At 35.9% G+C, this 15824-nt stretch overlaps 1 protein-coding gene across 3 annotated transcripts; it reads left to right on the top strand.

Moving 5' to 3' along the window:
* The first annotated feature begins 4292 nt into the window (after positions 1–4292).
* On the top strand, positions 4293–15316 carry LOC131320355 (uncharacterized). 3 transcript variants are annotated; one of them, XM_058351045.1, is made up of 17 exons: positions 4293–4505; positions 4718–4838; positions 5341–5429; positions 5758–5914; positions 6024–6162; positions 7443–7536; positions 8450–8584; positions 9560–9660; positions 9778–9891; positions 11064–11290; positions 12167–12225; positions 12333–12518; positions 12712–12835; positions 12936–12994; positions 13706–13851; positions 13989–14150; positions 14485–15316. In XM_058351045.1, exons 1-17 carry the CDS (start codon positions 4445–4447, stop codon positions 14788–14790), a joined length of 2280 nt encoding a protein of 759 aa, XP_058207028.1. In that variant the 5' UTR covers positions 4293–4444; the 3' UTR covers positions 14791–15316. The 3 variants fall into 3 exon arrangements, with proteins under 3 accessions (XP_058207028.1, XP_058207036.1, XP_058207044.1); XM_058351053.1 differs by having other exon boundaries at positions 4486–4505; positions 5331–5429; XM_058351061.1 differs by lacking the exons at positions 4293–4505; positions 4718–4838; positions 5341–5429 and having other exon boundaries at positions 5772–5935.
* Positions 15317–15824: the final 508 nt, after the last annotated feature.

Genomic DNA, 15824 nt, shown 5'->3' with positions numbered 1-15824 from the left:
AAGAGCTTTGTATCCTTGCGGTAAAACGTGTTTTAAATACTGTAATTTTGATCGAATGATCTGGTAAAAAACGTGAGGTTGAGACATTACAAATTTCCTTAAATCACGACTGTTATATAATTTGCCGTAAAATGTAGTATCAACAATTAAGACCTGGAGGAAGCTATGGTACACAGGGTATACCGTATATCTAAATTATGACAATTTGTGATTTTCATTATGCCGATTTTTGGTTTTTGAATGCATATTTATGATTCTAGTTACGACTTGTACATTAAAATTTACCTGTTGAACAGGTCATTAGCAGGTTATCCATAATTAAAAAATATTGTTATTATGTAACCATAATTATTCGTACCGAAATCCATAATATTTATACCCTAACCAAATATATACGTACAATATCAAAAATTAAATAATGTTACCCATAAATGTTATAACAATACCATAAATTGGCATTATCTTACCACAATGAATCATACCAAATTTTTTTTGACTCGTATGATATTCCGTAACAAAATCAAAATATGTAGTACTAGAATCAACAATTGTTATACTCAAGCCAAAAATATTTGTAAAATGCCACAAATTTTATAAAATATCCACAATTATTATAACAACACCTAAAATTGTCATTTTCTTAACACAATGTGTCGTATCAAAAGAAAATATATTTAAATACCACAAATTATATAACAAACCATAATTATTATGGCAATACCATAAATTGACGTTTTCTTACCACAATGTGTCGTACCAAATGAAATTAATTAAAATATTCCGTAATAACACATGTCTAAAATACCACAAATTTAGTAATATAATCAAATTTGTTATGACAACGCCATAAATTGACAATTTCATACCCACAACGTGTCGTATAAAAAAATTCAATCAGAATATTCAATTAACGAGTTATAATCAACAAAATATTATACCACAAATTCAGTAATATAACCAAAGTTGTTATGACAACACCATAAATTGGCGTTTTCATACCCACAACGTGTCGTATAAAAAAAATTCAATTGAAATGCTCAATTAACGATAGTTATTATTAACAAAATACCATATCGCAAATTCAATAATATAACCAAATTTGTTATGACAACACCATAAATTGACGTTTTCATACCCACAACGTGTCGTATAAAAAAATTCAATCAGAATGTTCAATTAACGATAGTTATAATCAACAAAATATCATACCACAAATTTAGTAATATAACCAAATTTGTTATGACAACACCATAAATTGTCGTTTTCATACCCACAACGTGTCGTATAAAAAAAATTCAATCGGAATGTTCAGTAAACGATAATTATAATTGGCAAAATACATTACCACTAATTATTTTCAATTCCCGCCACATTAGTTTTTAAAATTTTAAAATTTTCACCATATTATCTTAATTTTCGATTCCCTCCATACTATTTTTTCAAATTCTTATTTGTTCCTACACAATACCTCAATAATTTAAACTAAAAATGAAGTTCTCGCACAAAAATTTCATCCAAGAAATTCACCAAAAAGTAAGTACTATACCCAAAATTTTTAATACAACTACAATTTCCTCTCAAAATATTGTCTAAATCAAATTATTTCTCCACAAAATTTAATTCAAAAAATCAAAATTCCTTCGTGGAAAAATGAGAGGTCACTAAAAAAATAATTATCCTACTGTCTCAAATGCATACACTTTCGACACTAAAATGGAATACAAAAAAATAAGTGTGAATATCAAAAAATAGATTGTGAAAATTACTCCCCTTTTTGTAATTGGTGAAATTAATTACATTAATACCCAATCTTATTAATATTCAGGGCGATACACTTAACAATTGGCACTATATATTTGACACATGGATCGGTGTCAAACCTTCACCCTATGCATACCAATCAAAATTTAATGGTGGTCCTTGGAACTAGGTCGTGGAAGTAAAATCTAAATAATTTTGTAAGCTTATTGTCATTGTACTTTCTTTCAAAAAAAATTATTATAGTCGACATATTGATTTACACCAATGACATAGCCTGAAAATAAAGCCCATACATACAAGAAAATATTATATAACTAATAGCCTTTAGAATTACAAATTCTAAATTGTGTACTATAGTGATAAAGTGTTGGAATTTGGACATTTATCTAAAAGATCTGGAGTTCATGTCTTACACTCTTCGTTCCTATTTTTTTTAAAAGAATGTTGTTATTTTTTAGGATAAATTACATAGTTAGTCCTTAAATTTTCATACTTCAACAAATCTCGTCGTTCAATTTCAATACAACATTAAAATATAATAATGCACCATCTGAGCCCCACGTAAGGTGTTTATTTTATTTTATTTTTTATTTTATCAAAATCGTCTATCTTTTACATAATATTAATTAGGTCATTCGTACCAAGAATGAAGTTGATGGCTTATAGCTAGACACTTAATTGGATGAAAAATATCATTCTATTATTCAATTTGTGTGCCGATAATGGAGTTTTCTAAACCTGATTGAGACAAAAATTTACGTAGGTGACTTAATCAACAAACATAAAAAATTCAACGGATTTGATCGTTATTATTGTGTCACAGTCGCATGGCTACATTACATTCAACTATAACAGAGGACTAGGTTTCACACCAAATACTATAAATTAACTGTACAGTCTAAATGTCGTTAGTGAGTGTATTTTTAAAATGATCAATCAGGACTGTTAGGATGTTAAGTTATACAATATTTAATTTGTGATATTTTAGACATGTATCTTGCTTGGGTATAATAATTATTGATTGTACTACGATATATTTTGGTCGTGTATCTAGTATTTTTTGATCGATTTCTTTTGGTACGACACATTGTGGTAAGAAAGTGTCAATTTTTTGTGTTGTTATAACAATTGTGGTTATGTTATATAATTTGTAGTATTTTACACATGAGGGAGAGGAAGAGAAAGTCAAGGAGGAGTGAACAACCTGTTACCTGCTGAGCCCTTTTTTTATTTTATAAATTGATTTAATAAATGGGTGGTCCGGATTATTTACTTTGAAATCCAAGGGTTTAAAATCATGATGCGTACGGTACACCCCTAATAAGGGGTGTGTACCATAGGACTACCCTACCAACTAAACAAACTTTTCAAATAGAGATTATACAGTGTTTCACTTAATTAGCCACTTGGTTTGCTTGTGAATTGGGCTCACTTGAAACTTCATGAGCACCAGCCTTACATTCTGTAATTGTTGACAAATAACTTTGTGAATTATGGGGCATGGTTTCAAAGAGTGAACGACGAAGAGGAAAGCGCGGATAATAAAAATTATAAAGATAGTGAAAAAGTGTAATTCTGTATGCGTTTCTCGGATTGATGTTTTGAAGAAAATGGAGATGCATTTGTCAATAATAAGAAACACATACACCCCTGAGTCCCACAAAAGATCAATGTCTATGAAATCAGTTGCACCATCAACACTAAGAAGAGAGGGGACTCGCTAGGAGGGGGAGGGAGGGAAAGCTTCAAAGCGGATGGTGAAAATTGGAAAGGATGTCTTGAAATTAGGCACATACATGTTAAGAATCAAATCATAAACCAGAATATGAAAGCATGTTTCATAGATATAGGTCTTAAGGTAGCATGTTTATTACCTCGTCATCATCTCTTGCATTTCTGTTTCTAGTTCCTCTCTCCTCATTCTTTATACATGTTATTCTATTTTTTTCCCTTAATATTCCATCCATTTAGCTTGTCCAAAATTTGGATGAAAAAACCCTTTATAATTTATAGGGAAAATGATGGTCAATAACGTGTTTTGATAATTATTACTTGCCAAAGACATGCTGAGAACATTTGTTAATACTGAAAATATTATTAGCGGGTTATTAATTATCGAAACACGTCCTAGGCCGTCGTTTTCCCTAATTTATAAGGATGAAATTAATAGACAGTTTCACGATTGATGTGCTTTTACTTCATGAGATTAGGGACACTTGTTAAATTATAGCCCCTAAGGCTTCGTTTCAGAACTCCCAATAAGTACTTATTTTTTAAGAATGTAATTTCAAGCCCAAAAATCACGTATTTACGCAAATAATTTTTCTATCAATATGGATTTTGTTTGATAGATCTCATCGAGATCTTTTATACGGTGTAAAAAATAAAAAAATAAAAAAATAATTTTTTATTTATATTATTTTTTAATTTAAAAATGTGAAATAAGCTATTTATTTTTTAAAAAAATTTCTTAGAAAATTTCTGAAACGGTACCTAAGTATACCTAGTTGGGCCTTGTTACATTAGGCCCAAACAAAGGGTTCCGCGCGCCAACCGGACCAAAATATTTTCAAGCCCTACCCGCCGATCTACTCCCGCCGCCGACAACAAAAATTCCCGATTCCTAACACCGGGGGAAAACAGAGACGGCCAGACGGGTACTCGGAGAAATTGGGGGCAAAAAATGTCTCTGGTGTTTCGAAGACTGAGGCAAATTTCTAGGGTTTCCCCCTGCGTTCACTCGGGTAGAATCTCCACTCCAGTGTTTCACTCACTCAATCGAAAGCTTGTGTCCTGTCGATGTTCGATTGTAGAGAACTTCACTTTGATTAATTTTATTTTTTTCGTACCTTGTTAATTATTATTTTTTTACTGATACATGTTTTCAGTTGTTGTTTTCGGAAGCAAAGATATGGGAGAGCTAATGGCGGCGGTTGCTTTGTGTTTCCTTGTGTAGGTAATCGTTATATACAATTTAGACCAGATAAGGACTTATTTGATTCCCGTTGGAATTCTTTGCCTGGTCCATGGCAAAACATCAAGAGAAGTTTTACGGACAGAGGTTGTTTTGTGAAGAGGTAATAACTGTAAATACTGTACTATATTTGAAGTTGAAATCCCGAAAAGCCAAACTAAGCAATAAAGTACCTTGTATTTATCCCTCCGCGGCGGGCTGCCTCAAGATACCTTTGACAGCTTGGCCCCCTTTACGGAGCCAAACTGTACATGCGATTTTCATGTCAAACGGCTGGCGTAAGAACAGAAGTCTGTATAAAACGATACGTGAATTGCTCAGTAGTTCTTCGCAATTACCGTAGCAGTTAATTTGTATTTATATGCCACTTTCTTGTTATGGTTCGTGTGAAATGGTGCAATATTCACCGATTAGGCTGCTAGTTTTGGCTCGAAAGGTTCTCCATTTCTGGACTAATTATCAATAAAGACTGCCTTTTTTGTTTTCTTTTTTTTTGTTACAGCTGTTGAGATTTGAATGTTCATAGATTAAAAGTTTGAACATGTCTCAGTATCCATTTCAGTGTTTGGTAGCAGTCCTAACTTTACCGTGACAGTCTCTTTCAGGTTCTCGACTGCTTCGGAAACATCACACGAGTTGTTTCCTGAAGATAATTTACTGTCCTTTATTGAATCTACCATGAATGACGTGGAAGGTAATAATTCAAATCTTTAGGATTTTAGTTTAATATGGGCTAAGAAAATGGCTTGAGTTTGCGGCCCTGTGGCACCAGCCTAGTAAGCAAGTGGTCCTAGTTGGCTTCCTAATCGTAAAGTCAGGGGTGCAGGTCCTCTTGTTGCAAGAACTGATACTTCTTTTGCCCTGTGGATTGTCTGGGATGGAAGGGCAGAGGCCCTTGGTGTCCCCTCTTGTCAAGAACTGGGGCCTCACAATCACTAGCCAATGTGTTCTCTCATTCCCAGCTTTATATATTTGTCGTGCCTCCACCACTCCCCCTTGTAAAAACATGAATTAATGTACAGGCCCTCATCATTTCTGGATGAATAAAGTAGAGGATAGCAAGGACTTTTGCAGGAAAAATGGAGTCTTAGTTCTTTTTGGTGCATTCCTGGAGGAACCTTTAGTACGAGGCAACAACTCCGCTGTTATGTTTGAGAAAGTAAAATCACTTCAGCAGAGGTAGAGGAATGCTCTATGCAGGTCACTTATTAACTTGGTAGATTTGGATTGTTTTAAGGTGGATAATGGGATGATTCTTTACCGTTTATTTATTCTTCTTCTGTTGTAGGTATCCCACACTACATGTTATAGGTTTTCAGTTCAGCAGTTCAATTTTCTCTGATGCTGTTCGTACTCAATTCGTCCAGATTGCCATGAAACACTATATTACTTTTCCTGTACTGTTGTCCAACAAGATCTTTACAGAGGTGAGATATATGTGGTTGGTTTATATACTTGAAACAAGATAACTGTCTATGAATTTACATACTCAAGACTAATAATGTTGTGTCAAACGTTAATATAGCCGCCAATCAGGTGAGACATTGCCAGTGGCACTTAAAGCCATTCTTTATGGCATCTTTTATCTGGTTCATATGTATTTGCTTCAATGTAGACATGCGTTAGGTGTTCGGTCACTCATCAACTTGACAACTTTGAGGTCCATTTGGGGGCAATGTTGAAAATGTGTGGCACTATATTGTCAGCCCGTTAGCGTTGCATCAACTTCTTTCCAAGTATCTATCCTTCAAGCAGCTGATATAAAAAATAAAATAAAATAAATCCTTCAAGCAGTGATGAGCCCTTAGAGTATGCATTGCTTCATGACAACGCCCATCGGTTGTTTGATATTTGAGTGTGGAGCGGTAACAGATACCCACGTACGTTCGTAGTAAGAAGTAAGATTTCACATCTGCTGTTAGGCATTTGTTTCACGAGGATGTCATTGATAGATTTGTTATATCAAATTAATGAACCATTATTGCACAGAAGTGGTAGATTTGTAAACAGCTAATGGAACATTATTTAACATTTCATACCATTTTTTGCTTGCTTTGTTCACTAAGAAGTGTTAAGTGTTCCAAACTACTAAATACTGAAAGTAGTTTATGTTGGGAAAATTGATAAATATAGATAATAATAACTGAAACATTTGAAAGTTGGCATTCTTTCTGTCCCAAAAACTAAATAAATCTCATTATTTATGTGGTAAATTGTACCAGGCAGTTCCCTACTAATGGCAGAAACAGAATTTTTGGCTTCTACAAGCTTGATAATAAAGTTTGCTGCTTGTTTGAATTATTCACTTAGCACATCACAGAATCTGACAAAGTCCGCTGGTTATAGATTTTTCCCTAGTGATTGTTGTGTAGGCGCCCATCATTCTGTATTATCAAGCACAACATATCATAGCTGTTGGACGACTTTTGTGGACATATGTCTATTTGATGACATGACCATGTACATGTATTCGTAATTATGTTTATATTTTTGTTTTTGGTACTTTCAAACATACCCATTTGTCATGGTATACTGAAAAATGAAGACTGAACTAGGTATCCAAGTCAATTATGTTAAGCCAGTTTTGTAGTTGCTTGTATTCTTTATTTCTGTTTGCTTGACTGCTATCTAGAATAGTACTTAACTTTTCGACAAAGACAGTGTTGGTCATTTCCTCTGGTTGTAGCATTAATTTCGTGCTATTTAGATGACAGATGGGGCATGTTTCGGTTTATTTAAAGGCTTCAAGAGTCCTTTCACTTACTACGAGAGGGATGTGAACCTTGTAACTATTGACAAAGGTATGATATTTTTTCTTTTTCTTTTTCATGTTTAGGGGTTTCTCTTAGCAATAATGCAACCATTAATGCTATTCTTTGTGCATTGTCAGACTGTTTGCCCATTGGAGATTAACGTAAAAGATGTTACCTGGTTTGGGTCAAACTTTTTGACCTAGAGAATCGAATGAGAACTGCAATATTCGGGAGCTAGTAAAATATGGAGATTGGAGATATCTTTTTTCCAGTGAAATTGTTGCATTATTTGTCTGATTGAGTAGAAATTTTGATGAAGAACCATAGCTGATGTAAAGTTAAGCTAGAGGCATGACTTCCAACCTCTCTACAAAAGTCGAGCTCTAACTTGGCATGTGAACCTCAATAAGTGTGCTAACAGCTACGTGGACTTCCAGAAGTCCAAATTTTTTCTTAATAATACATACTGGTTGGGGAGACCTAAACCCCGTCAGGCCAGGAGGGTGTTTTCACAATGAGTCGCACTGAGTAATGGTGCAGAGGCAGGGATTTATAACAGAGTTGTGTGTCGGGATGGTATAAACAAAACTGCCGGGTTCCATTTACATTCCTACGTCAATGATAGTATTGAAGCCAAAACCATAAAAACAAAAAGTGAAATTATATTATTTCATAAAAACCTGTGAGTTGCGCCATCATAACTGAAGCTGAAAACATACTATAAATCATGTTAGGGCTGTCGCTTGAACGACTGTAAAACCTTGGTATGCTGTGCTGTCTTTATTTTGCCATGTTTGAATTGAGTCTCCATTTTTTTTTTTTTTGAACGGCTTGAATTGAGTCTCCATTATGAAACGCTTAACTCATCTTGTTAACCTTTGGGGTCCGCTTTTCATCCTTCTAGGATAGTTACTCTTCTAATTTTTTTTTTCCCCTTTTTTGTATGTTGTCATGTATGCAGCCATCAAAGAGTTAATGCATGGAGAGAATCATGAAAAAATGAACAACGTGAAAAGCCCTTGGGCGAAGCAAATTGAAGTCATTAAGGAACCACATGTTTGTGCTTTCTTGCGCAACTTACTTCTTTACTCTCCAGGTAAAAGTTTCCTAAGGTTGCTTGCCTGGGCTTCATATATTTTGGTCGCATCTCTCTATTAGTCGCTCAACTCAAGGTTGGCATCGTGCACCTTCCACCCACTTCCTGCAATGTTGGGTAATGCAATATTTAAGTTAGTTAAAGGACGGGGGATTCCATGGTTGTCCAGGCTTAAGTAACTTTTTTTCCTGTCTAGAACAAACAAAGTATCATGTCTCCTACCATAAACAGTTATGTGATGTGTCACTCTTGGTTTCACCAAATATGGTGTTCATTATGTAAGGGGACGGGGGTAAAAACCATGGTGGTGGGTCTTATTAATAGATGAAGGTTTGTAGATGCCAAAGAGTAGATCATTTGTATATTTCTTGTTAGGCCTAGAAACAGGATCTACAGGTTCCAGATTCTGGACTTCTGTACCTTGTTTAGTGTGTGATTGCCTCAAGTTAACTCTGGCTTTGGCTTGGCAGACTAGCCGAGAAGAGAGCAATGATTGTAAGGGTGGTGCGTACTCTGGTTCTTGAGTGAACTTTAATTTCCTTCGTGGTTCTAAATGATAAAATAGTTAACAGTTTGGTCCAATTCTTTAATATGCCAAGCATGAATATGCATATGCTTGCTTGCTTGATTTGTTGCTGTGTAGTATAGTGCTGTTGTATGTCTGCTGCTTCAAGTTCTCCTGTGTGGAGGAGTAAATGAGTAAAACTTGTTCCAAAATTAAGCTTGAATAAAAGAAAAGGGAAATCTTATGCGGTTTTAAAAGCATCATTTCTTTCAACTTTTAATTCGACTATTCGAGTAGTTTGTCTTGTCAAGCTTTTTATCTTCTCTTTACATTTTGTAGTAACTTGTAATCTTTCTAGTTTCTTAATTGTACCTCTCAACTTTATTATGGTATAGTAATATAAGAAACTTCAAAGATCTGCCATTTGTTTTTCTTTTGGTAAGTGAAATATCTGCCATCTTTTATTGCAGGCTGCATCTCTGTTGATGAAATGGGCAACCGCTTGTTCCTCTCTGATACAAATCACCACCGTATCATCGTATTCGATGGCAATGGAAAGATTTTAGACTGTGTATGTATGGAAGTATTATTTCGGTTACGGTTGAATGCAAGTTGTTATGTTTATCAGTTCAAAACAAAATAGTAGATTGGGAAACAAATGCATTTATTCAGACCTACACTGGTGCAGATTGGTTCTTCCCCAGGCTTTGAGGATGGAGAATTTGAATCTGCCAAATTAATGTGCCCTGCTGCTTCTTTCTATAATGCGGCTGAGGGTTGCCTATATTTTGTGGACTCGGAGGTACGGACCTAGTATTTCTGTTAGAGTACAGCTCATCAGTTCCTAACTATGTGTTGTTTTGCAACCCTTATACCATGTCTGGGTGGGACGAATGGATGGCAACCTGCAGGGTGTCTCATTTTTCAAGAGTACCATTAGGTATAACAAAGATTTTCATGTTGATGCCATTCATGGGTTTGGAGCACAATATGAAATGAACCCAGAAAATGATAGGATTCAAGTTACTGCGGGCCCTACTTCCCTTTTTGGTTTTCAATTGATAGGATTCTCGTGGATGGATTTGGGAATGAGATTCCAAATATGTTCAGTTCAATCTTGTCGTGCTTTTACGATGTTGACTGACTTCTCATGTGGTAACATAAACAATTGGTGAAATGGAAGAGACATGAGCTCAGATATATATTCAAAGTTTGCGTTCCTGCCATCCAATCGTGGCCTTGGTAACATTTTTTCCTCTTGGTCAAGCCTGTGAATAGGCACTACAATGTGTTCACTTATTAATCTTTTTTATTTTTTTGCCTTTCTCTGCTTAGTGTTAGACCCAAAATCATTCCGAATACACAACCTATATATATGTCTTCTCTTGTTTATGGAACTGCCAAATAGTCGGTACAAGGCTTTGTTGAGTCTAGTAGTTTTGTTTTCTATTGGTTGCCGGACATTCACAACAGTAAAATAATGAAATTACCAATATTAGCTGCATAGGTAATTTATGAGTACTACCATTTGTTCTTTTTTAACAAAATCTTCAACATTGTAGTTTCATATATGCTTGATTACCTTTTTTCTTTTGGTGAAACACGATTACCTTTTTTTTGTTGCCTTCTCCTTTCCTCCCTTTATATCCTTCCATATGGTCTAGGGCATTCACTCCCTCCTGGTGAAATAGAATATTGTTAAGGTAAAATTATTGCCAACCGAACTCAAATGACATTTTGCAGTGGCTATTCGAAGGTTTAATGCATTGATGTAACCTTCCTATGTACTGTATTTCCTGAATTGGAGGAAAAGCGATGTTTCTGTCCTGAGATAGTTACCGGAAAAAAATCTTCTGTCCTGAGATCAGTTTCTTATTATATTACTGGGTTTGTTGTTTGGTATGTTAAGGTGTAATATAAGTCTATATTTGATTTGCATCTAACACATAATTGTGTTTGTGACTGCTGTTAAAGAACCATGCTGTCAGGAGAGCTGATATGGTGAAGAGGGTTTTGGAGACACTCTATCCAACATCCAATGCTACGAAGGAAGGGAATAGTCTCTGGAGCTGGATCACGAGTAATCTTTGGATGAAAAGAAATGTTGACACAAAGTCTGAGTATTTGAATTCAGAATCATTTTTGTTTCCTTGGCATCTGATCAAATCGTCCGATAATGACCTCATTATTGCTAACCGAAGGTAAAAAAAGCATACTAAATTCGGTACTTTTTGTATTCAATTGGCGAGGAAATTGAAAAAGGGAAAAGTAGCTGCTATCATCTGCCTAGCATTTTTCTGATATATATTGCGGAGGATTACATGTCTACTCGAAACTATGGTCCTGTCTTGTAATATGTTGATGATCTCTCTTTTTCTAGGAAGCATAACCTGCAATTCTCAACTCTAGCCCAAACCATAGATTCTCTGGTGATCTTAAGCATACAATCCTAGGATTTGTTGACGAACTGGCAAACGTTGTAGTATCTCACTATATAGCAACTAAGTGTAGATTGGAGATCCGTTGATTGATGTTAACCCGTCAGTTTCCTTGGCTGATTTAAGCGGTGTCATGAGCAGTCTCTAACATGCCATACTCGTGCCCGGTCTGTCTCTTTTACAGATTCATAAGTTGGTTATGAATTTCTCTGCATGAGCCCGCTTAATGACTTGGCCTGGGGCAAGTGTACCATATATGCTTGCCTTGGCCATCATTGCTTGAAATTCCACGGGTAAGAACTTGTAGAAATGTCATTGACCAATAACCTCAGCAGGAAACAATGTACATTGGAGGTGCCAACATGGGGGCACCAGCAACGCCAATTGCAGAGGTTTCCTTGTACTTGATATCTTCAATCAGCCAGTTTTGGTACCAATGTGCTCTGAATGTGGTCTTTTTTGCATTTACAGGAGCGAGTGGAGTGACAGTATTCTTTTTTTATCCGAGAGTGACAGTATACTTACTACATGTATCTCTATGTTTTCTATACTCCCACTGTTGACATGCATATCCACATCTATCTCTAGTCATTTGATGTGAGCTCTGAAGCTGCTATCTTTTGATTTTCTTGTTTGCAGCTTTGAAACCTTATGGATTATAGATTTGGCTTCCGGGGTGATCAAAGAAGTGGTCAAAGGTTTCGAACTGATAAAAACCTCCCAACGCTCTTAAATTGTCCCACCTTCCCCCTTTACAACATTTCTTTTTCTAAAATGATGATTCTATTTTTCTCAATTACTGAAGGATTTCCAAAGATTGTGGAGATCTGCGGACAGTTGATCCTGGAGAAATCATCACTTTTGAAGCAGATACCAGGTGATTGGCTGCAGCAACTAGTTGGTACTAATAGTCCACATGAGGGTGCTATGTACGCTGGCATTATGTCTTCTTTAGCAACATTTGAGGATCATATAGCTATTTGTGATACAGGTACAGAAACTTCTATCCATGCATTACTATTACTTGTATTTAGTGGTATGCTGGCATTATGTCTTCTTTAGCAACGTTTGAGGATCATATAGCTATTTGTGATACAGGTACAGAGACTTCTATCCATGCATTACTATTACTGGTATTTAGTGGTTAAATTTCATGCATGTGATTTATCTTTTGTTTTGTGAAGTTGGTCAGAGGGTCTTAAAACTTAATAGAGAATCTGGATGTATCTCCAGCTTCCACTTCTCAAACTTTGGTATCCTTGGACTTCCTTATTGGGTGTCATCCTCTTTGGAGAGAGTTTATGCTGTGTAAGTCATTTGCTTTATCAAAGCTAAAACATATAATTTCATTTCCTCTCATCCCTCAGTTTCCGTGTTTCCCTCCATAATTCGTCAATTGGTATTGCAGTGGTGAAGTATTGGCAGAAGGTCACTTTGATCATGTTCAGTGTTTCCGTTTTTTGCCAGGTATTTTGCTCATGCTGTGTACCCCTCCAGTATACTCTGTTGGATATGGCTTATTGTTGTATGATGCACTGTGGGGTTGTTAACTGGATTCAGTACTTCTATGTTTGTATGCCACAATATGTAACTTGTTATCGCGAGAATCGATTGACCATGGGTTGTTCCCTAACTGCTTTGTAACAATTTTTGTTGCCTTCCTTTGGGTCTTGTTTGCCTGGAAGTGACAAACGATGAAATTTCTATTAGCAACAGTACTGATGATGACGGATGGCGCAAACTGCGAAAGAATGAATGGAAACTTATACAGATTTTGGTATTTTAGTTTTTGCGAGTCCACTCCCAGTCTATGTCCCTGATTGTTGGGTTTTTGGGAGCAGGGGACTGCGTACATAACCATCCCTTGGTGTTGTATTATTAACTGCGAAAAGCGGCATCCTTATAATTGAATCTCAGCATCCGGATCTTTCATCATTACACCAAGCAATGGAGTTTTTGCAATGAACTGTGAAAGATATAAATGCTCATGCATAGGTTTAGGGTGAGGGAAACTTGTTCCTGTTTATTCTTTGGACTTATGATACGGTTTTTGCACTGCTCAAGTAGGATATGATCATGTCATCGGTTATGTCTACAATACGAAAGTGTGTGATAAGTGTTGGATGTGAATTTTCACGGACTAATCAGCTTTTTTGGTGATTTCATTGCATGAAACAGGACGAATTGACTTACAGTTGAATATTGATATTCCTGAAGATACTGAGCTTGTTGAACCATTACAAGAAGGTTGTGTATGGCGCCAGGTAAGAGGGGCAGCTATTGAAGTCTCAGGAGCAGAGAGGAAAGCGGCATCCTTAGAGAAGGTGTTTACCCACTAGAGCTTTTATCAATGTCACTTTAATACTCTTTTTTCCTTCGCAGAAGATGGCTGAAATTTTGTCGAATTGTTCTAGTATTCGTAAGCAGTACCTCAATGAGTTCATTCTGTGCATGTGTACAGGTTGGTGTGTCGCAGCAGTGGTATGATGAGTTGGATAACCTAGCCTTTTCAGAACCAGAATCAGAACTGAGTGCTGAAGAGGAAAGCACTTCTGATGTTAACTTACAGGAACATGGAGTTTGCGTCGATTGTGCAATTAATACAAGTCCTGGAAGAAGTGAGGTACTGTTGAAGTGCATTTCTATTTGCTGTCCACTCGTAATCTAAGACCCTGTCGGGCTGCCGTTTGTCAAAAAGTCTTGCATAATGCCATGTTTGAGCGGAAAAAGGTTTCAAGAATTCGAAAACATCCTCTAAAAAATTGGTTTTTGCTGACAAATTCCCCCAAAAACACATTCTTACTTTTCAGTAACCAGTTTCATGTTTCTACTTCGGAAACAGAAAACAATACAAACCCTTAAAAGGGATCGTGGGAGTATGTTTATGAAGCTTTAGCCAGCATGGAAAGCTCTGATTTTGGTATTTTGTATTACTTTGCCATTTCTGACTTGTGCAGGTTATCATTTATGCGGCACTTTATCTCAAAATGAAACAACATCCAGATTCCAGTGAGGTCCATGGTAAGGAGAGAAAAGCTGCTAGGATTGCTGATATTCTGAACCATAGGAGAGCTGAAAGGTGGGGAAAGGACCAGTGCGTTCAATTTTTGATGAAATCAGACAGAAGTATGGAAGAACTAGTATTCATGAAACCTCTACGTGTGAAGCTAAAGATTGAATGTCTTGACCACCCAAAGATAAACGATACAAAAGACTTCATTTTAACAGATTCCTCCATTGATGTCAGTGTATCTCTTAACTAAATCACAATGCCCGGTGACGGCTCAGCCATGCGCAAGATGACATTGTTCAGCATTAATGATTACAGTTCTGTAAGAAAGCTGTTCTTTTCTGAGACCAGAGTTGATGTTTATGTTTGGCAGTACAGGTATAGTTAGGCAATTCTCATTTTCCCTCCCTTCAACTTCGCTTTTCGCGGAATATTCATTTACAGTGCTGTTGCCGTAACAAGGGAACGGTTTTGCTCTGTTATCAACTGCGGGGATGGGTTGAATTTATGCATCCACAAAGAAAAAGAAAAACCTGTATCTATTGCGCGCATGCCCCCGTCATTGGAGGATGTAACTAACTTGTATGGATGAGGGGGGAATTCAATTTGTATACAAATTTAACTCTAGGAGTTGGCACAGTGGTAGTAGTTACTAAATACTAAGGGAAGAATTTGATCTGGAATTTATTTCATCTGCGTACTCTCAGTTTTTTTGTTGGGTCGATGTATATGACGTTTTGTCTCGGCATTGAGAAATTGATTTTTTAAATTAGGCTCTATTTCATTGAGGTTCTTATTTTTTAAGTACTTATTTTTCGCTTTGCAAAACAGGTCATTCTCTCATAATATATTATTTGTAATTCAAAAAATACTGTATTTTTTATTTCCCCTAGTGGAATGGGACTATGGTCAATTTAAGTTATTTAACGGGATGCCCAGTTATAATGGCTAAAGTTCTGAACACTTAATTGCAGTTACGAAACAAAAGATTACACAAGCACGCACAATTTACACGCAAAAATGCATGCTTACATAATTTAAATTTTTTTTTTCTTGGTACTGGCACGAAATTATGTTAAGTGTGTATATTTGTTTGTGGTAATGGTAAAACTCATTACGAAAATGAATCCAGGGTGAGTTTCCACTATATTTTTTGTCAATTTTTTTTAGTCTTCATGCTAATAGTAATGCTAGTCAAATTGTTTCTCTTAAATTGTACTCCGTAAGTATTTTAGATGATGTTTAGTTGATATATGTCAGGAGAATAATTTATCTAGAAATTCATTA

This window comes from Rhododendron vialii, chromosome 1a (genome assembly GCF_030253575.1).
Source record: "Rhododendron vialii isolate Sample 1 chromosome 1a, ASM3025357v1".
NCBI lineage: Eukaryota > Viridiplantae > Streptophyta > Magnoliopsida > Ericales > Ericaceae > Rhododendron > Rhododendron vialii.
Note: the sequence above shows the minus strand (reverse complement) of the source record. Positions and strands in the feature narration are given on the sequence as shown.